Here is a 20,886-nt window from a genome sequence, read left to right on the forward strand (position 1 = left end):
TGATATTTGGTTTTTATTTGAGGCAGATATTTTTTCCATTAAAATGCGATATATGATTTTACACCATTACCAACTACAACCACAAGACTATTGCAAGACGGTACGGTAAGGCCTAGGCCTACAGATTGTGTTGTCAGCTTGGAACTGGGCTAAAAAGTGTGACCACTGATAGCGACTGGTTTCAGACAACACTAAATTAACTTGGAGCTATCGTTATTGTATTAAGCGCACGCCTGACTTTTAATTTCACCAGCCACTTTGCTTTAAAGCAACACTAAGGAACTTTCAGTGTACGTTGATTATGGCGGCGCCATATGGACAAAAGCGGTAATGTTATGCCTGAAGGAAGACCACATTTCCCATGAGGACAAGCGCTTTGCGTCGTTTTTTTAGCTCACACCAGCGAGTGAAAGCTGGACCAATGTTGATCCTTGACTGTCCTTTCATCCGGGTATCTTTCATTTTTCTTTTTTGTCTCCTCAAACAAAACTGTTTAGTTATTTTGCAGCTTCTGCCATGAATGCATTAATCGTGTGTCAACATTCAAACGAATGGGGAAAGGGGGAGGTAACGTATGCCATAAAGCATTCAGCAAATGTTTTTATGTGGCAGCATTCCTACCATCCTCTTCAAAGTTGCTTAGTGCCAGTAAAAATGATACAGACCCCCTCAGGCCATGGTCTGTTTCATCAGAAGAGTATGAAAATATTTTATTAAGATTGGAAAATGCCTTTGTGCTACTTTAAATGTTACACCTAACCTAACTTTTTTTTAAATTGGTATTGCAGTTTTTATGCTACTGTGCGATGGACTTGAAAGCTTGAATACAAACGAGCTAATCTAATCATTTGAAAATGTCATCAACATGTTCAGACAATCAGTGGTTCATTAAAGTTAGCAGACAATAATAGAATGTAGCCTCTCCCCCAACCCTGATGGTTATTGTTAATGATTAAATTGAGTCACCTGGGGGTAAGCTACATGGAAACAAGATTACACGCGTAGTGGTCTATTATTTATTGCTGAAAAAAACGGCAAAGTTGACTGCATATATTCGCTTATTTGAAAATCACATGTCTCGTAATTCCAGAAAAGGAGTACAATGATTGATTAAAAGGGATCTCATGAACGTCCCACTAAACTACACACCATTAATCACTACATCCCCTTCTATTGTTAGGCAAATTAACCCCACCTAACCCCACCCCGCTGACGTCAAATACCTTTTTCCCCTCGGACATCCACTAGTACATGTCTACTGTGAATCTGTCCATATGATCCTAACCCCCCACCCCCCACGCTCCTTATCTTGAAGCCTTGCGGTCGACCACCATGACCATCACAGGCTCGCATGCAACCGGAGCTGGACGACGTCTTAGCATTTTGTTGTTGTCTTTTGGAACTCGTACTTGTTCTTCACCTCGTGATAACGGCGCCGTTTAACATCTGATCGCCACATGGGAATGAAGAGTGCAGCACACTCGGAGGCAATGAATAGCTGGACGTGGACATCATTCGAACTTTTACATTGGGGATAATTATTTGTGATCAGGGTTCGACAAAGGTTAAAGTTATTGGTTTTATTTGTTGTTGTTTAATGAATGACATGCTCCCGTTACCCGCGGGGAAATACTTTGATTTTGTAAGATGGTCATTGAAAGTGGCCGCTGAACGAGCGTTTTTTGAGTGCTACCTTCAGTCTTGTATAAAGTATCTGTAAGCGATACTTGAGTAAAACTACTCAAATCTTTAACAGAAAGTAACTTTGAAAAAAGTTAAGGTCACCTTTGAGTAAAAAATATTAACAGCTAATATTTGTTGTACTTATAGCGTCTCAGAAGTGCATATAAAAGTCATTAAAAAATAAAGGTAGTGCTTATAATTTTATTTATATTTTGATGACATTTTTTATTTCTTTATCTTACATCAGTGCTATAGTTAAAGATATGCTGCAGGTTAATGAGCGAAGTTAGCTAGTGCACGTTAGCCTGGCCCTCATTGACCCATATGCCCCATATGCCCTGAACAAGCTCATGATAACTGATTAGATGTCAGCATCTGCTGCTGGAAATGTGTGACCAGCAACGCAGGCAGGAGGTGCTTATATCTTAAATTCCATCACTTTGTAGCCTATTGTATGTCTCATTGGACAGGTAGTATTCTGCGTTACTTAAACAGGATTTGGGATTTTATTTTGTGGTAACGAGTAATGAAGATTGTATCAGAGTAAAAGTAAACATTTTACTTAGGAAATGTAGTGGAGTAAAAGTGAAAGTTGCCAGGAATATAAATACATAGTTGTACTTAATTATTGTAACAAAGTATTTGTACTCTGTCCCATTACAAGACTGCACCTGGTAGCCCCCAGACACAAGTGTGTTGACTCCACGTTTCCCCACACTCTATAGAGCCATGTCTCCCACTATGGTGGAGCATAACAGCTTGGATGTCATGTGTCTGAACAAATACTGCAACAGCTCATCGTCATCCTCCAGCTCGGAGAACGAAAAAAAAATTTGGACTAAGCTGAAGCTGAATTTGGCTGAAGATTACCCCAGGAAGAACGCAGAGATCCTGAGTGGACAATATGGGACCAATGTGCTGTTGATTGGAGCAGCACTCATGCTGGCCCTGGCCCACCACAGCCCTTCTGTCAAGGAAGACCACCTGTTGTCCTTCGTCACCTGCCTCATGATCCTCCAGCTCGTCTGGATGCTGTGGTACATGCTGGTGCGGGGCAGACACAAGAAGACGCGCACTGAGAAGGATGTCCATGCCACCACATGTTGGATCAGAGGTGAGTTTTGCAACAGGATATGTCAACACTGAATAGGCCTACTTGTATGAAGCTTCAGCTGGTCTTGGTCAGGTATCTGTAAGCTCCTTAAACATCTTATTTTACTGCCTACATTTGAGCACATTTCAACTCCTTTGTCAAAATGAGTTGGTTACTTTTTTTCAACTTCCACGGATGACAACGCAACATAAAGACTCAATGAGAGAAATCAAAAGTCAACTGGGGTTAATATCTTGATTGATTGAGATCTTGGGGATTTAGATGGGAGAAAAACGGACAGCAGTGACATGGAGGAAAACTAACCAAGTAGCAAGATATTCCCCAGCCATTGCTTTATTCTAAATAATTATTTGATGTTGTCGGTTATAACAATAAACAACTAAATTGGCTAATGTGCATTTTTTTTCTATTCCGATTAGAGGCAGAATTTTTGAATAAGAGAACCATAATTCATTTTTATAGCAAACAGCATCAAAAAATTTCCATAAATAAGGTCGTTAATGCTCCTGGTTGACATTCCACTTTGTCGCTGCACTCCCTGTTTTTTCTACCTTATAAGACCCCAAGATCTCAATCAATCAAGATCTCACCCATGGTTGACTTAACCACTTTCCAATTACTGTGCTAATTTTTAACACTTTGTGTTATTGTTTGCGGAGGTTGACAAAAGTAACAAACCTACTTTGTTGAAGTCAGAAGTAAAATGTATAGAGTACTGTACTGCAGTGTTTCTCAACATTGGTCCTTTGGGCACACTATCCAGCCTGTTTTTCATGTTTCCCTATTCCAACGCAGCTGAGGATCGTTATCAGGCTTCTCCAGGGCTTGCTGATGAGCTGTCATTGGAATCAGCTGCGTTGGAATATGGAGCCATAGAAAACAGGCTGGATAGTGTGCCACAAGGACCAGGGTTGAGAAACACTGCTGTACTGTTTTCAAATGTTGGGACTGGGAGTACAAATGGAAAAAAAATACAAATAAATCATAAAAAAATAAATACGCATGTAAAGTAGATACCTGAAAACTCTACTTACTGTAAGTACAGTGACAAAATATTTTTATATTTTGCTGTTACCACTGGTAGAAATGATCTCTCATCCTGAAAGGTATTGATAATATTTTGTCTACAATGTAACTAAGTAAAGCAAAACATTCTAAATTCTTCTTTTTATAGTTTGAATATGTAATGATGTTTTCATATAGCTCAAAGTGTGCATGTTTTTCAACCAAGTGTTCACGGTTTACTTCACGTATAACATGTTGAGTCGCAATTGTCACCGCAAAATACAGTTATTTTCTTTATGACTATTTCTACTATTAATATTTAAGTATAAGACACTGATATGAACTTATGTGCGGTATTATTAAAAGTTTGGATGTGTATGTACTGACTGCAGATGCATGTGACTCTACCTTCATTTCTGATTTCCCCATAGGTGGTTTGACTCTTCTTGCATTCCTCTCAATGATTATGGACGTGTTCCGAATTGGATATTATGTTGGATATCAGTCTTGTGTGTCGGCTATTCTTGGGGTGTATCCTGTCATCCATGCAAGTCACACCATAGCACAGGTAAGTTTTAAGTGTGAGTTAGTTTATAGAGCATTGTTTGTGTGACAATTGAATGATTTGGGTAGTTTTGTTAATATTTTGTTAGCATTTCATCTGTAATTGCGTTATGTTGTTGTGATTAGGTGCACTTTCTCTGGTTTCACATCAAGGATGTCATCAAGAGCTTTGAAACATTAGAGAGGTATGTGGATTGTACTGTACCAAAATCATCTTATCTTAAAATGCGAGCATACTTGACATGAACCTTGTTTTCAGATTTGGTGTCATCCATGCAGTCTTTACCAACCTCCTCCTCTGGTCCAATGGTGTGATGTCAGAAGCTGAGCACTTCTTGAACAACCATAAAAGAAGGCTCTCCGCCTTGGGCTATGGAAACCTCACTATAGGTACGGGTTGATTGTTGGCTTGTACATGGATGAACAGTACAATAGTTCAATTGAGAGTATGCCTCAATGGATGTAAGAAAAAAGGAAGGGGGGAAGGGTTAGCGAGGGGAAGGCAGGTGAGCTCGCCAGCCCGGCAGGTCTTTTTCGTGTCCAAATTCTCTTGATTAGGTTTCCCTCCCTAGGCTTTTTCGACACACTTCGGCCACCGCCACCCTCCTTGACAACCCCCCCGCTTGACCTCACACGGCTTTATCCCAGGCTGCTTACTCCCAAGGGTGCTGCAATTACAGTAACTGATACATCTAAGCCGAGGGTTGTAGGGTTTAGGTGGTACTCCTCATATCCGGCTGACTGTCAGGATGGCTGCACCCTGACGGTTCCTTTTTTAATTAAAGGGTGCAGGCCTGTAGTGGTGACTCTGGGAGGAGGGGGTTTGAGGTAGGTGGGGATACATTGCTGAGTTTGTGAAGAGGATCGTAAGAGAGCAGAGGTACAACATAGCAGGGTAGTGTTAAGGTAAGGTTAGGTTAAAGTTTGTGTGGAGCAAATGAATCAAGGAACTTTGTGGGAGTATTAGTCATGGACTGTTTACATGCAGTCAATAACCCTTTCAAAACCCAAATATTTGGGTAATATTTGGGTTTTGAAAGGCCATGGTAATGCACAAAAACCCAAATATGAGCTTGTTTGTTTGTTTAAAAAAACTGAATAAGATTGAGGTAACTCCTTTGAATTGAATTTTGGTTGTTGTTCTGCACATGCTCTATTCACAAGGAATCATGGTCTGAAGTACTTGTATGTGCAGCAGCCATCTTATGTTGCTACTCGCTAAACGAGCCTAACTTGAATACATCGATTCTCTGCTGCGTTTTCATGTTATTTTCTCTCTATGGCGTAAATGCCACTTTGGAGCGAGGAGGAACTCGACGACTTTATTAGTGTGGTGAATTACATAAAAATATAGTGTCTTTTTTGCACTGTACAAAGTTAAAAGTGGAAATGACAATTAAAATTATTAGTGTAATGGCGTGCGATTGTATTAAATTGGGATATGTATGCGGGTGGAAATGTTCGCTCACGTACGTGAGCGGGTTACCCCGAATGTTTAAGAAACTAGAATTTGGACCTTAACCCGAATATTGACTGCATGTGAACATAGTCAAAGGGGGAATTTAGGTTATTTTAATGTCATTAAAATCTTCTTCTCTCTGATTATATTAAAATCAAGCACAATTCCGTACTGTGCTCTCATCAAATTAGTTTCTTAAATAAACTTGTCCTTTTTTCATTATTTCAACTCATACAAACCCAAAAATGTGTAAAGACGTTTTTTAATACTTTGTCCTTCACTCCCAAAAACCTATTTACACATTTTTTAAATGTTTTTTTATGCAGCAGCATACAGAAGGCTTTGAAGCAGCTTCTGACATGAAGAGGTGGTTTAAAGCAATGGTAGTTATTACAAAAACGGCCAGCAGATGGCAGCAGAGTATAAGAGATCAGCCATGTTGCAAAAAGCTATTTTTGTCAGTGTTTATACCAGGAATGTGAATATTGATAAAACTTAGCTATATTATAATGCTAATTTCTGCAAAACAGAAACAGATACAAATATACTTTGTTCCTGATGAAAGAAGAGACTCTAATCTTTCTTTTGGTTGGTTCCATGTTTTTGTAGCAGTAGAACACAATATTCTTGTCAAAATCCAGTAAAATAGCGGTAGCGATGGGGGTTGCTTCAGTGAAAATGGCTGTGAGTGAATGAGTTAATAAAGAGAAATGGAAAGAAATTTCTGGCTCTGCTGAGGTAGTAATGTTATGGTAGCATCAACTCACAGTTGATAAAGACTGTGATAAGTTGTAGGCGTTAACTGAGTCATGACATACTCCCAACAAACAACATTGAATCCTGTAACACATCCATAAACAGCCTACATGCTAGACTGAAACTATTTTAATATTTAATATTTTGCCTAATTGCTTTGGAATTACCTTACATGATCTCTCTGTAAATTGTACTGCTGCAATCGCAGTATTGTTTACATAAGTTCCATGCTTGCATTACTTTTTTACAAAATCCTAGCAAAACCCATGTTTATGAGTGAATAAGTAAAGATGATTTTGTTAATTATTATATTATGTGTATAATACTGCTGTGTAGTTATCCTGAAACCATTTTGTGTGTTTTTTACTTTTCAGTTCACACCGAGCCTCACTGTAACTGCACCACCAGCACTTGTTCCATGTTCTCCAGCAGCCTCTACTATCTTTATCCCTTCAACATTGAATATCACATCTTTGTCTCCGCCATGCTCTTTGTCATGTGGAAGAACATTGGAAGGACCATTGACCTTTCTTCAAATCAAAAACGACTAGCCACTAAAACCCAAGGGTTGACCTTGGGCCCCATTCTGGGTCTAGTTGCCCTTGCCAGTACCATCGGCATTCTGGTGGTTTACATAACACACATGGAGGGTTCTGCTCAAACGCGGCGGTCAGCCATTTCCATGTTCTACATCTACGGCATCATAATGCTGGTGTTTATGTGCTCTGCCTGTGCTTCAGGTTTGCTCATTTACCGAGCAGATCACATGGCACCAGACACTTCAAAGAACCCATCAAGGCAGCTGGACACAGAGCTGCTTTTTGGATCATCTATTGGCTCCTGGTTCATGTCCTGGTGCAGCATAGTAGCCGTGCTGGGAGCCAACAGCAGTCCCCCTTATCGCTGGACCAATTTGATCTATTCTCTGCTTGTTGTATTAGAGAAGTGCATCCAGAACCTCTTCATCATAGAATCCCTCTACCGCCGGCAGGATGACGCCGGGCGGGGTGACGCCGAATTAGTGGCTTCACCTGAAATCTACTCAGTGACTTCCTCTTTGGCCCCACCTTACAATGGCCTCTTCAACCGAGCCTACGACACACCTGACAGGGCTTGTGTCGCCATGGAGAACGAGCAGGAAGAGAGCGGACAGATGTACAAATTATCCGAAGTGCCGAAGCCTTTTGGAAACCAAGTGGCCAACGCTCCAAATATCAAGAGGCAAATCCTGAAGAATATCGCTGTCTTCTTGATTATGTGCAACATCTCGGTAAGCACTTCAGACCTGCCGGCATATTTCAGTTAGGGATGAACTGATTATTGGCTGGGCCCATTATTGGGGATAATATTTGGCATTTTGACGAATATTGGCATCAACCTTTTGTTAAAAAAAAGAATTCTGACAGCCAATACGACTGAGCTCCATGGATTTATTTATTTAAAATTTTCACACTTCAGTTATTTTGACATTTTTGGACATTTTTATTCACTGTAGAAACTTAGGAGCTATTAACTTGCTTACGTTTTCATTTAGCATTTTAAGACATGCTGATGACCCTTGGCGCTCCCTGAACTTTTTGTTAGCATTTTATCCAATCCAATCTACTTTATTTCTATAGCACATTTGATAAACAAGCGTTTCTAAAGTGCTGCACATTGAGATTGATGCACTATCATACAAATAAAATCTAGTAAAACCAACCATAAAAAAAGTCAATAAAATACTAAAATATAATAAGTAAAAAATACATACATAAAAAAAAGTGGCTTAGTTTAAGATACAAATATGAAAAGTAATGCCATTAACATACATATTAAGACATTTCAACCAAGTGAAGAGTTGGGGTTAGGTTAAAAAAAACAAAAACATTTTTCACACAAATGTTTTCCCTTTTACTAAAAATGAATATCAGCTCCAAAAATCGCTTGTTGGCCTCCTTGAGTACTAATAATCAGTATCAGCCATGAAAAAATATAGTCCATCTCTAATTTCAGAGTCAATTTCACCAGTAAACATTTTCCCCCCTGATGGTATGTTGTCTAAATAAAATTCCTCAATTTACTTCAACTTTTTTTTTCAACCTCTGTTATTTGCTGAAAACTCACATATTTGCCAAAGCAATACTTGTGTTATGCAAATAACAGGTTTAAAAAAGTCTGCCAAAAAAAAAAATTGCCAATAAAATATGCAAAAAAAATGATGAAGGAAACCAGCTAGCTCTGCCAAATGGTAACAAATATCTCCACTGTCAGCACAGTTGTTGGTTGACTTTGGTGTCGTTGATCGTTGGTGAACTGACATTTTTATACTACAATGTGAATGAAGCTCTAGAAGAATAGATGAGTCAGCACGCTTATGGTGAAGTTTGATGCTATCTGACAGCCAAGATATCAAATTTCCTATGTTGAGCTTTATCTCACTGAAAGGGTTTCTTTGTTTTCCAGCTCACTGGCAAACTATAGATCTTCCTTACTGTTCCTTTTAACTATTTCCTGAACTAAAAAAAAAAAGGCTTTTTTTTTGCCAAGGTGTCCATTACAACCAGAGTTGATGCTTTCACTTTATGTTTTACACAAGGACAAGCAGTCTTGATTGTTCTAAATTGGGTGGGCTAAATGAAGAAAGAAATAATTTCTTTATGCTTTCTATAGCATTAAGAGCTGGTTACTAAAGAAATGTCTGCTTTTTTTTCTTTCAGCTGTGGATCCTCCCCGCCTTTGGCTGTCGGCCACAGTACGAAAATGGGTTGGAACAGGAGGCCTTCGGCTTCAGCATATGGACTGCAACTCTCAATTTTGCGGTTCCTTTAAACCTTTTCTACCGCATGCATTCGGTCGCTTCTCTTTTTGAGGTCTTCCGCCGAGTCTGACCCAAAAGCAGAAGTTACACAATGTACAATAATACTTGCCAGTGCTCTCTTGAGTGTTTCCCAGCATGTCTCACACATTCACCAGACTTCAAAGTACCCGTGACAACAAACAAAACATACGGCATATTCCTAAGGATGAACAATTCCAACATATTAATCTGTGTCTTTGCATAATATGCAGTTTTTAACTACTACTACTTAAATTTACAAATATGCTTGTTTTGTTATGTTGCCACACACTATGTACACCTGATTGTATTCTCAAGTCAACATACCAAAAAAATTGTCTCATACTTAAATTTACAAATATGCTTGTTTTGTTATGTTGCCACACACTATGTACACCTGATTGTATTCTCAAGTCAACATACCAAAAAAATTGTCTCATAGCACTATTTTATCACACCTATGGACAATCTGGAGTGTTCCATTAACCTGCCATGCATGTCTTTGGAATGTGGGAGGAAACCGGAATGTGCAAATGTGCACACTTTGACTTGTAGCTGATATGCATTTCAAATGTGCATATTATTTATGGATGATGTTCTCATTTATGGTAGAAGTTCCATATAGTTTTGTGGCGCAAAGGTCAAATCTCAACTCAGTACCATGTGCAAGGTGTTCCAAAACTTTTGACACCATTTGATATATGAATATTATAGTATCTGAGTAACTACGTGTCCTTGGCAAATGAAAAGCTTCCAGCAAGATTTAAGTGCCTTCTTGACTGAGATAACATTTATGCATCAAACTATCCATCCATCCATCCATTTTCTTAAGCGCTTGTCCTCACAAGGGTCACTGGAGCCTATCCCAGCTGGCTTCAGGCAGTAGGCGGGGGTACACCCTGAACTGGTTGCCAGACAATCGCAGGGCACAATCACACCTATGGACAATCTGGAGTGTTCAATTAACCTGCCATGCATGTCTTTGGAATGTGGGAGGAAACCGGAGTACCCGGAGAAAACCCACGCAAGCACGGGGAGAACATGCAAACTCCACCCAGGAAGGCCCAAGCCCGGACTTGATCTCACGTCCTCTGCACTGGGAGGCGGATGTGCTAACCAGTCATTCACCGTGCCGCCCTATACTTCAAACTATAGTTCTCAAAATGTTCCAGCATAGCACTGTTTTGCTTTTTGGTGTTATTGTACATTGTATCCCAATGTATCATAATTAGCGGTGCACTGTATAATACTCTCTAAACTGAATGGAAACATGGAATTTATGTTCTGATGAGGAGTAAACATGTTGAATATTGTTCACATCTGGTGCTTGTCAGGTGAAAATTTGTAACATAACAAAATCCTTGTTAGTTATTGTTTTCTAAACTCCAGAATGAGAATAGGTTCAGGCTTATTATGTGGTATGCTGACAACAATTTGTTAATTCATAAACTGATGGGGGTTCAGTGCCTTGCTCAAGGATATCTAGGAATTTGTGGAGTAACACACTTTTGTGATATACTGTACAGTACATAAAAATAGATTAATTAATGTCCGGAAAAAATCTCACTCAGGTGCTACATACCATCATCTCAGTAAGTGCCAACATAAACTCTCTATTTTTTTCATGGAAAATATTGCTTGTATATCATCTCTGTACATATTTATAATCAAAATCATGATTCCAACATTGACTGAGACATGATTTATGTGAAAATCACATGAACTGGTGCTCAAATAAAATTGTTTGTACAGTAGTGATAAAATAAATAGTGTTTGTTCATAAAGGTTCTCAAATCTGTTGTTGTGTTGTCGACTCAGACTCACAGACTTAAGCCCCCCCCCCCAGAGGCATTGTCATTTAATTCCTTTGTTTTTTGTTGTACTGGATAGTGAAGATCAAAATATCTGAAATCCAAAAGTCTTCAATATATAGGACAACAAAAACAGAAACTGACCTTGCCGTTCCAATACATTTGGAGTGGACTGTATTTCTTCGGTCTCTGTCCAGTAAACAAAACCACCACACGATGTCGCCACTAATTCACAATTGTTAGTTGCCGTTCAATTGGTCCACCTAAATACTGAGTAGTGCTGCATGCAAATAAAACGTGCAATTGGAAGCAGATGCCGATCATGACGAACCAAAACACTGCTGTAAAAGTTTTTGGCACTGCATTGGAGAAAACAAACAAACATAATAACCCCCAAACAAGTAAAAACATTTTATTTTGCAATGCAGTATTTTTCAGTGCCAATATAGCCTACTTGATGTGTATGTATGTTTGTTTGTTTTTTTAACAATGCCTTTTCCTCAATGCCAAAATTTAATGGTATTGATAATCTGTAGGAATACAGACGTTTATATACAATACAAATGGAAAGATAATCGAAAAACAATATATAATTGAAATGGTAATGTAGCCTAACTGTAATTAAGAACAAAACAGCAGGCTTAACGTTTTGTAAATTACTTCACTGTGACTTTAAAATTTCATTCACTACCTCTATAATTCACATATTTACTTAGGTCTGACCATGTTTGACTAAAATGTGTATCGCACTGCCTGACATGGCTTCCGAGATTAGGTTACTCCAGAGAATTTGGCATTGGGTGTCCGGGGGATTATTTTGACGTAGTGTCAGACCGATTTGACAGGCACGCAGACGGCTCTAAAAATAGCAGTGACGTGCCTAAAGCAAGCCGGTAACTTGGCTGCTGCCTTGGCGCAGACGCACACATACGACGCAGGGCGTTATTGCTTGTCCACTATAGGAGTGTGAATGTGACTCAACCTGCAGGTGTGGCGCAAGAAAAAAAAAGTTTTGCCTGTTTGGCCTCCATCCAGACACTGAGCATTAAATTGAAACTTTCCTCTCATGGATATGAAGTTTTTGCTGTGTGGCACAAGTAAGCGCAATGTCAAATTCAACACCATGGACAGTTCTCTACTGGTCTCTTCGTGTATTTTGTTTCCCAACCTTTATGGGACCAAGGCACATACAAAGTATTTTACAATGAATATAAAAAAGTCTCACAACACACCAGCAAACACAAATGTCTCAAATATATGCAGGTCAATACAAAATTTGTGGAAAATTTAGGCACCAACTTAAAAAATGGAAAACAAACGAAACGAATAAGCGTTTCTGGAAATGGATGGATGGCAAATTATATGCTTAGTTTTCATTTTTTATGAGGAAAAATATATATTATATGATTTGACTATAGTGCAACTATAAACGATTCACTTATTTATTTATTTTTATTTTTTATATAAAATATTTTATTAGTCATGTCATGTATTTTGCTTTTTGGCACAACCAGACCCCCAAAGAACAAATATTTAAAAGATATTGCAGAATAAAGCCATATCAATTAAAGTTAGATTTCATGACTTAGTTTTAGAATTAATCTAAATCAGGGCTGGACTGGCCATCTGGCATTCAGGGCAAATGTCTGGTGGGCTGGTGTCTTTAGAGGTCAATGCGTTGCTATTTAATTGGGCTATTATTTTCCTCCATTTTACCCTCACGAGGCGGCCCACAATTAGAGGAAGCAGTCCATTAATCCATTTACAGCAGGCTTCCCCAATCCTGGTCCTCGAGGGCTGGAGTCCTGCAGGTTTTAGATGTTTCCGTCCTCCTACTCACCTGATTCTAAATATCAGGATCGTTATCAGGCTTCTGCAGAGCTTGCTCATGAACTGATTATAGGAATTAGGTGTGTTGAGTATGGAAACATGTAAAACCTGCAGGTCTCCGGCCTTCGAGGACCCGGATTGGGGACGCTTGAGTTTTACTATTGATGGCAGGTGGGCAGGTCTAAGTCAAAATGCCATGTTTCTTTGTGTGTGTGTAAGTGTGTGTCAGTCCAGCCCTGATCTAAATACAGTAACAAAGTTGCAAATCAATGCTAATGTTAGAGTTTTTGCTTAGAATACATTCCTGTGTTCACTCAAATGCCAATTGGTCAAGAACAAGTATAGCTATGGAATAAAGACAAACTTGGATAATGTCTTTCTTACATTAGGTCTACACATGGTCAGAACACTAGCTTGATTATGTGATTTCTGCTAAGTCATGCAGCTCACCTTTTTTCCCCTCTTCCCCTTGATGGCAAAAACGATTTTATTTTTTATTTTTTTATGTTGAGCGACACAACTTCAGAGCATCAATAATATTGTAAAACAAGTTTTTCAAACAATTAGGCAAGACAAAATCATATCAAGAGAAATGTTATTTAAAATGTATTTCATTTGCGTTAGTCACCAAGAGGGACAAGATGAAAAATAAATGTTTTGGTATTTTAGACAATATTTAGGGATCACTTTTACTGCAGGACAGCTGTTGGCTAATTCATGTTTTTGTATTTTGTGTCTGGATTATTTGAAATATAAAGCGGGTTAGGGGCAGAAAATATCCTCCAATTAGGATGACCGATACTGAAATAATGATGATCTCATTTCAATTTACTTGCAAATTAACTTCGTGCAGAATCAGGACCCAATAGTTTAATTGAACCTTCTGTCATCATGGAAGACCATTTAATTGTACTGCCTGTTGTTGAGGCTGGAGAGCTATCGTTACTGGCAGAGGTAGATGCAGTAAATAATTTGCGGTTAATAAATAACACATTCATACCAACTATGGGAAATTTGATTTCCTGTGGCACACCTGATGCTCTCACATGGCACATTAATGTTTGTGAATCACTGATGTGTGCTCTATTCCTGAATGTTCTCATCACTGCCAAGTGTATATTGTGCCCCATTGTATTATTGTTTACTTTTGTTATTACCTTTTGCACTCCTACACGATACTATCACTCCTGTCACTGCAGGGTTGTGTGGTGAATGGTGATACATGCTGGAGGGGTTAAACACTCACCACAAGTAAGAATAAGCCTCTGTTATGGAATGAAGTGTTTTTTTTGGTTGAGAAACCCTAGGAAATGTTGCAGGCTTCCTCGCAGACCTTTTTTAACGCAATGTGTAACACATCACACAAAGGAAGTGTGGTGCACCTGACAGTGGTAAGTGAGGTGGACTGACTGTGGGATTCTTTCCTTTGCAGTTCATGGTAAATTTTTTATTGAATTTTCCTCAAATGCACACCATCGAGGGGGGTATGAATGAGGTGTGTGATGTGTGGTCAGACAAACCCCCCCCCCCCCCCCACACACACACACACACCCCCAGGGCCCAGGGCCCCAGCCTCGTCAGTCTCACCCTTTGTACGTCCCTGCAAATATATAGTTTTTTACACATCTCATTAAAAATTGGAATAATTCGAGGGAAAATGTTATTAGTCTTCACAAATGACGTCTTTTTTGGAAACATGCATCCAAGATTTAATGAACCACACAGAGAAGCACACTGTGAAACAGCTCTGTGTTTTAGTGTATTGGCCAAAAAGTAATTGATTGCTCCTGGAGCCATGCATGCATGGTCACACCTCCCTCCTCTAAGTTGTTTGAAAGTATCTCAAGGTTAGCTAACTTTTGGAAACATTTCCTACAAATAATTTGGAGAGTGCCTTCTTGGCTGAGATAATATTTATGCATTGAGTTATAGTTCTCAAATTGGTAGGTTATACAGGATAACACGTTTTGATTTTTTGTGGGATTTTTGGGGGTGAGCTGTAGTTTGCATTAATGAGGGTACCTTCAGACTGAACGAAAATATGGAATTCAGGAATAAAAACGTTGAATATTATTAATTGTAATTTTATTCCAACTCCAGCTTAACGATTGCAATGTCCTGATGAAGCACGAGTACTTTTCACAACAAATGTTCATTTACTTTCCTTTTAAAAGAGAAATTTCAAAGTATTCAAATTTTCAATAGGCTATTATACACAGCGAGAGGGCTAGAAGAAATGACTACACACTCTCCAACTCAATAGCTTCTGTCCAGACATGATGTACATTAAAATTATTACACAGAAGCGCACAATGTCAAATTCGTCACCATGGACAGCTCCCCTCAGCTTTTATCGTGTTGTTTCCCAACCTTTATCGAACCAGATACATATTTTACACGAAACCCCTGGAAATGTTTCAAGATTTCTCACACCCCGTTCTTAACGCAGTGCGCATACACTACGCCCAAAAGAGGCGTGATGCACCTGACATTGTTTAGTTGGCAGCACTGACTGTGGGAATCCCTTCTTGCGCTCTCACGCAGGGAGTGAGTGGGTGGGTGAGAGTACCGGGTCCGGCGACGCTGCAACATGAGCTCGCCGCACATCCACGCGCCTGGCGCTCACTTCGAACCCTCTTCCACGATGCGGTGAGACCGCGGTGGGAATAAGCGCGGCCGTCCTTTCGCGTGAGGCCACTTGAAGAGGCGCATGGAGAACCCGGCCAAGTATCTTTCGTCGGTGCAGGGGACCGACCCCGTGCCGGTGCCGCTCAGGGAGGTCATGCGGAACGGCACCGAGTCGGAGGTGACGGGCGACGGCGAGAGTGATGGAGTGGTTTTGCGCGCCGTGACCGGGTGTTTGCTTTTCCTCCTCATCCTGTGGACCCTGCTGGGGAACATCTTGGTGTGCTCCGCGGTGCTGCGTTCACGGCACCTACGGACAAAAGTGACCAACATCTTTATAGTGTCCCTGGCTCTGTCGGATCTGTTCGTGGCCGTGCTGGTGATGCCATGGAAGGCTGTGGCGGAGGTGGCGGGATATTGGCCATTTGGCACTTTCTGTAACGTCTGGGTGGCTTTTGACATTATGTGCTCCACCGCCTCCATCCTCAACCTTTGCATCATCAGTGTGGACAGATACTGGGCCATCTCCAGTCCCTTTCGCTACGAGAGGAAAATGACTCAGAGAGTTGCGTTTGTCATGATCAGCATCACTTGGACGTTATCGGTGCTCATTTCATTCATACCGGTCCAGCTCAACTGGCACAAAGCCAGCGGGGACAACGCGGCCGGGACAAGCAACGCCTCTGTGCAGGGTCGCCAGATGGAAGAGAATTGTGACTCCAGCCTGAGCCGAGAATATGCCATCTCCTCATCTTTGATTAGTTTTTACATCCCTGTGGCAATTATGATAGTGACTTACACGCGAATATACCGGATTGCCCAAATTCAAATTAGGAGAATAGCTTCTCTTGAGAGAGCTGCGGAACACGCACAAAGTTGCAGGACAAACAGACTCGAGTGCCAACACCACAACACTTTGAAGACCTCCATCAAGCGGGAAACCAAAGTGTTCAAAACCCTCTCTGTGATTATGGGTGTTTTTGTGTGTTGCTGGTTGCCCTTCTTTGTCCTCAACTGCATAGTTCCCTTCTGTGATAAGCCGCCCACAGACCAGGACGCGGGCTTGCCTTGCGTCAGCGAGACCACCTTCGACGTGTTTGTGTGGTTCGGCTGGACCAACTCGTCTTTGAACCCTATCATTTACGCATTCAACGCCGAGTTCAGGAAAGCCTTCGCCAGCTTGTTGGGCTGTCACTACTTCTGTTCCAACACACCCGTGGAAACCGTCAACATCAGCAACGAGCTGGTGTCCTACAACCAAGACACCATGATCCACAAGGAGATCGCCAACGCCTACGTCAACATGATCCCCAATGTAGTGGAATGCGAGGACACTTTTGACAGGATTTCACAGCTTACTGTCAATAATGACAACGCCACCGACTCCGTGTGTGACCCGGAGGACTGCGATGCTGTTATCAGTCTCGACAGGATGTCGCCATTCACACCCAATGGATTACATTAAACCCAGGCTTCACGAACACATGCACTCCACACATACCCACCATGTGTTACTGGGTGTACTTGTAGTCACTTCGTTGGTCCCTTCTCCTCGGTCCACGCTATCCATGCATACTACCTGTCATGAATATCTGAGAGTATGGATTCTTTAACTCCTTATCGCTGCTAAACAAACAAACAACCAAACAAACAAACAAACAAACAAACAAAAAAACTCTGAGAATTTTATATGTTTTAGAGAACATGTAAGAGATAACATTTCATGAAAATTTTTTGTTAAGGTCACAGGATTCACAAGGTCAATTCCAAGGTCAAATTATAGGTCAAAAGGTGAAGTTACTAAAATATGCCCAATCTTCTAAATTATTGCATATTTGCAATCCTGGTTGAATTCTTTTTCCAACAATACCTCTTTTTGCCATGCCCCTTTTTGTCAAAAAATTCTCAATTTGATTGGCCGTAGCTCCAAAACCCCTTCTCCAATTGACCTAAAATTTGAGATTTAGTCTTGTGTCATCGCTATCAACAAAAACACCAATTTTTTATTAAAATCCAAATCTGCTTGGTTAAACCGACTGGGTGATTTTTTATGAAACAACTCTATACCCCTAAAGCCACAATCGTATACTTTTTTCCGAGTGCTTAATTCTGTGACTTGCTCATGGACACTTGGGGCAGGGCGTATGTCTGCACCCACCATGCCAGTCTGCTGCCGCTTTGCCTCACGTGTGATTTAATGTTGTTCTGGAAAAAAAAAAAGACTTGTTGGTGTTAATATCCATGACCAGTGAAGTCTGTGATCATTTGTTCAAAGCGTCAATGTTGTTGGTTTGTCTCATGTATGACCAATACAAAAAGAGGAAATATTTATAAAGAGCACTAAAAATTTATTTTTAAAAATTAAATTTAAAATAAATGACAAAGGTGATTAATAAATCCAATATTTTTCACTGGGTTCTGACTTTATAACTTAGTATTCCTCAAACTTTTGCGTATTTTTACACGGGATGGGCAATTACCGATACCAGGTAACAGTATCGGTGCTGATACTAGCCTTATTTTAAGGAATCAATACACGTGGAGGCTGCCGATATCAGCCACCAATACTATATACAATAAGTACAATGTAAGGCAAACAAAATCTGACATTAAGTAAGTCCTCCTCAGCAGTAGTTGGCGCTATACTACAGCAGTTTGACACATTGGCAAATCATCATCTGCTTCAGAAAGAAAGGTCTTTGCTCTCAATTTATTTATTTTTGTCATTGTGTTAAATGAAATGTTAGATATCAAAAGTACTAGAGGTATCGGTACTTGGTATCGATGAGTACTCAAAGAGTATATACTAATATACTAATACTGAAAAAAGTGGTATCAAACATCCCTAATTTTTACATCTCCAACCTAGTCATACCCTGTGCTGCTTGATATTGTTATATTGCCAAGACCTGTCTTTACACTGAGGGCTCTTTATTCGTAGATTGTGCAGCTGCGCTCGAGCTTAAAAACTGGCGCATCTTGATTTTCGTGCTGGTGCAAGATTCATTTAGCCTGTTTGGGAATCTGGCAGACCACTCTGCGTCATGGTGAGCATTCTAGCATTTCCTTTGACATGTGCCCAGTGCACCTGACTGCTGGAACCACATCTAACTATTGGCTCATATAGTATAAAGGGGTTTTGATGAATTTGATCAAGGCTGTGCACTCCATGGACATATGTGCGCGGGATGTCATCGTATTTCACTCATCGCAATATGACAGTAACATGCATGAAACCCTTTAAATCACTGTAGTAATTAATTAAATGAACATATTATTATTATTATTATTATAGTCTAAAAATCATAACGTTGGCTATGTTCACACCCACAACGGCGCAATTTTTATTTTTATTTTTATTTTTTAACTAGGCCAGCTGCTTATGTCTGCAAAAATTAGAATGCACCTCACACACGAAAATAGAGCCTTGAGAAAATAGAGCCTTCAGTGTGAAAACTGATGATAGCCTTACAGAAAGTGCAAACCGGACAGTTTATCCAATGCAGTCATTTCAGCGCCTTATAGCTCATTCAAAGAATGAAATGTGTTGTATGGACTTCCATGATGCCAAAATGCAGTATTGAAGTGTTTACCTGTAACCACCCCATGTGACTCCTGTAGGTCACCACAGGGACTTTATTGCAGTTTGATTGCAAACTTTGATGGAGAAATGTGTTATCCAGTTGCACAAAAGTGTGTAAATTTGAAGTTGCATCACTGATTCAAATGAAGCAGCAGAATGTGTCTTGTGAGATATTGAACATTTGGTATCAAAACATGAAGTTCATAAGGCTCATAAGCTAAAAGTGGGTTTTTACTTTAGAAATAAGCTGTTTTTCTTTTAATGTAAAAAAAGTGTCTTGTCGCTGCATCTTTAAAAAAAAATCAGTTTTAGACTATGGTGATCTTTTATATATGCTTGCCTCTGCACAGTGTCTCAATCAAATAGATACTCTATATCATGCTTACCTGAGGTTTATTACGAATTGTAAAGCTCTAATTCACCACTGTGAGTTATACTCTCGGGTCAGATGGCTTGCATCGTCGACCCGCAGACTAACTCACTGGCACACCTTTATTTATAAGGCAATTCTTGGGCTGCTTCCCTTCTATTTTTGTGTTTTTATCAGGCAGAGAAGCAACGGACAGTATTCATTGCGTTTGCGGGACCTCTTATTGCTCTCTGTCCCAAACGTACGGACAGAAATTGGTAAAAAAGCTTTTGGGTACTTAGCACCATCAGCCTGGAATATTCTGCTGAATGACTTAAAGCTCAAAGAACCAGCGTCCTTAAATGTTTTTAAATCTAAATTGAAAGACATGGAAACAGCTTCCATACAGTGTCGATGTTTTTAGCTTGGCTGTTTGAACAATTTTATTGATCATTGAATCCAAAATGTAGTACTTTGTACATTAAAAAAAAAAAAAAGTCCCACTCTGTACTGTATGTCTGTAACTTTGTGTTCTTTTGCTGCTGCCTGTCTTGGCCAGGTCTCTCTTGAAAAAGAGGTTTTTAATCTCAATGGGACCAACCAGGTTAAATAAAGGTTAAATGAAAAAAAAAAGATGTTAGGATGAACAAACTGTCCTAACCGACCAAAGATTTCAAGGCGCTAATTTGTACAGTAAATCAGAGTGAAACAAAGTAGCTTGTTGTCAAATGGATGACATAAGCGAGGCCCCTGGGCCAGTGCAACAGGATGTCATTGATGTATGATTACATGACTGCACTTCTCCATCATTGTATTGTATAGGTGACCTGAATGTATATTAAACTGTGAACGGTGTCATTATTTGCTTAATAAAATGTTATCTCACTGAAAGAACGAGAGAGTGGTGTGTGTTTCAGGACAAGCGCCACTATTACACGTTATCTTCACATTCCTCGATGTGCATACAGTACGAATGTTTATTTAACCCTATAAAACCTGTACCATGAAATATGAAATGAAATAAGAGAAAATTTTGATTCTTTGTAAATAAAGTATTTGTAGCACATTTGTAGTTTTTTGTGCGGCAATGTTCCTACCATCCTTCTCAAAGTTGTTTAGTGCAAGTAAAAATGATACAGACCCCTCAGGCCATGATAACGGTACCATCCAACTAGTTTTAAGTCGGTTTTATCAGAAGAGTTATAAAACTATTTTATGAAGGTTGAAAAGTTCCTTAGTGCTACTTTAATGGGGGGAAAATATTATACTCATGAAATAGAGGGCTCAAG

General features: G+C 39.8%; 2 protein-coding genes across 2 annotated transcripts; both read left to right on the top strand.

Annotated features, from left to right (window-relative positions):
• Positions 1 to 1,129: 1,129 nt before the first annotated feature.
• Positions 1,130 to 9,924, top strand: otop1 (otopetrin 1). The gene is made up of 7 exons (XM_077573767.1): positions 1,130 to 1,564; positions 2,409 to 2,797; positions 4,234 to 4,370; positions 4,493 to 4,551; positions 4,626 to 4,756; positions 6,956 to 7,851; positions 9,281 to 9,924. The coding sequence occupies exons 2-7, from the start codon at positions 2,413 to 2,415 to the stop codon at positions 9,449 to 9,451; spliced, it is 1,779 nt and encodes a 592-aa protein (XP_077429893.1). The 5' UTR covers positions 1,130 to 1,564; positions 2,409 to 2,412; the 3' UTR covers positions 9,452 to 9,924.
• A 5,623-nt stretch (positions 9,925 to 15,547) lies between these two features.
• Positions 15,548 to 20,438, top strand: drd5a (dopamine receptor D5a). Its single transcript, XM_077574403.1, has one exon. The coding sequence runs from the start codon at positions 15,751 to 15,753 to the stop codon at positions 17,128 to 17,130; it is 1,380 nt and encodes a 459-aa protein (XP_077430529.1). The 5' UTR covers positions 15,548 to 15,750; the 3' UTR covers positions 17,131 to 20,438.
• The last annotated feature ends 448 nt before the right edge of the window (positions 20,439 to 20,886 follow it).

This window comes from Vanacampus margaritifer, chromosome 8 (genome assembly GCF_051991255.1).
Source record: "Vanacampus margaritifer isolate UIUO_Vmar chromosome 8, RoL_Vmar_1.0, whole genome shotgun sequence".
NCBI classification, from domain to species: domain Eukaryota; kingdom Metazoa; phylum Chordata; class Actinopteri; order Syngnathiformes; family Syngnathidae; genus Vanacampus; species Vanacampus margaritifer.

Bases quoted from the DNA above. Each gene is read 5' to 3' on its own strand.
- otop1 (XM_077573767.1), top strand. From the start codon at position 2,413: ATGTCTCCCACTATGGTGGAGCATAACAGCTTGGATGTCATGTGTCTG. The intron at 4,552-4,625 runs GTATGTGGATTG...CCTTGTTTTCAG, and splicing joins AGCTTTGAAACATTAGAGAG to ATTTGGTGTCATCCATGCAG. The intron at 4,757-6,955 runs GTACGGGTTGAT...TTTACTTTTCAG, and splicing joins CTATGGAAACCTCACTATAG to TTCACACCGAGCCTCACTGT.
- drd5a (XM_077574403.1), top strand. From the start codon at position 15,751: ATGGAGAACCCGGCCAAGTATCTTTCGTCGGTGCAGGGGACCGACCCC.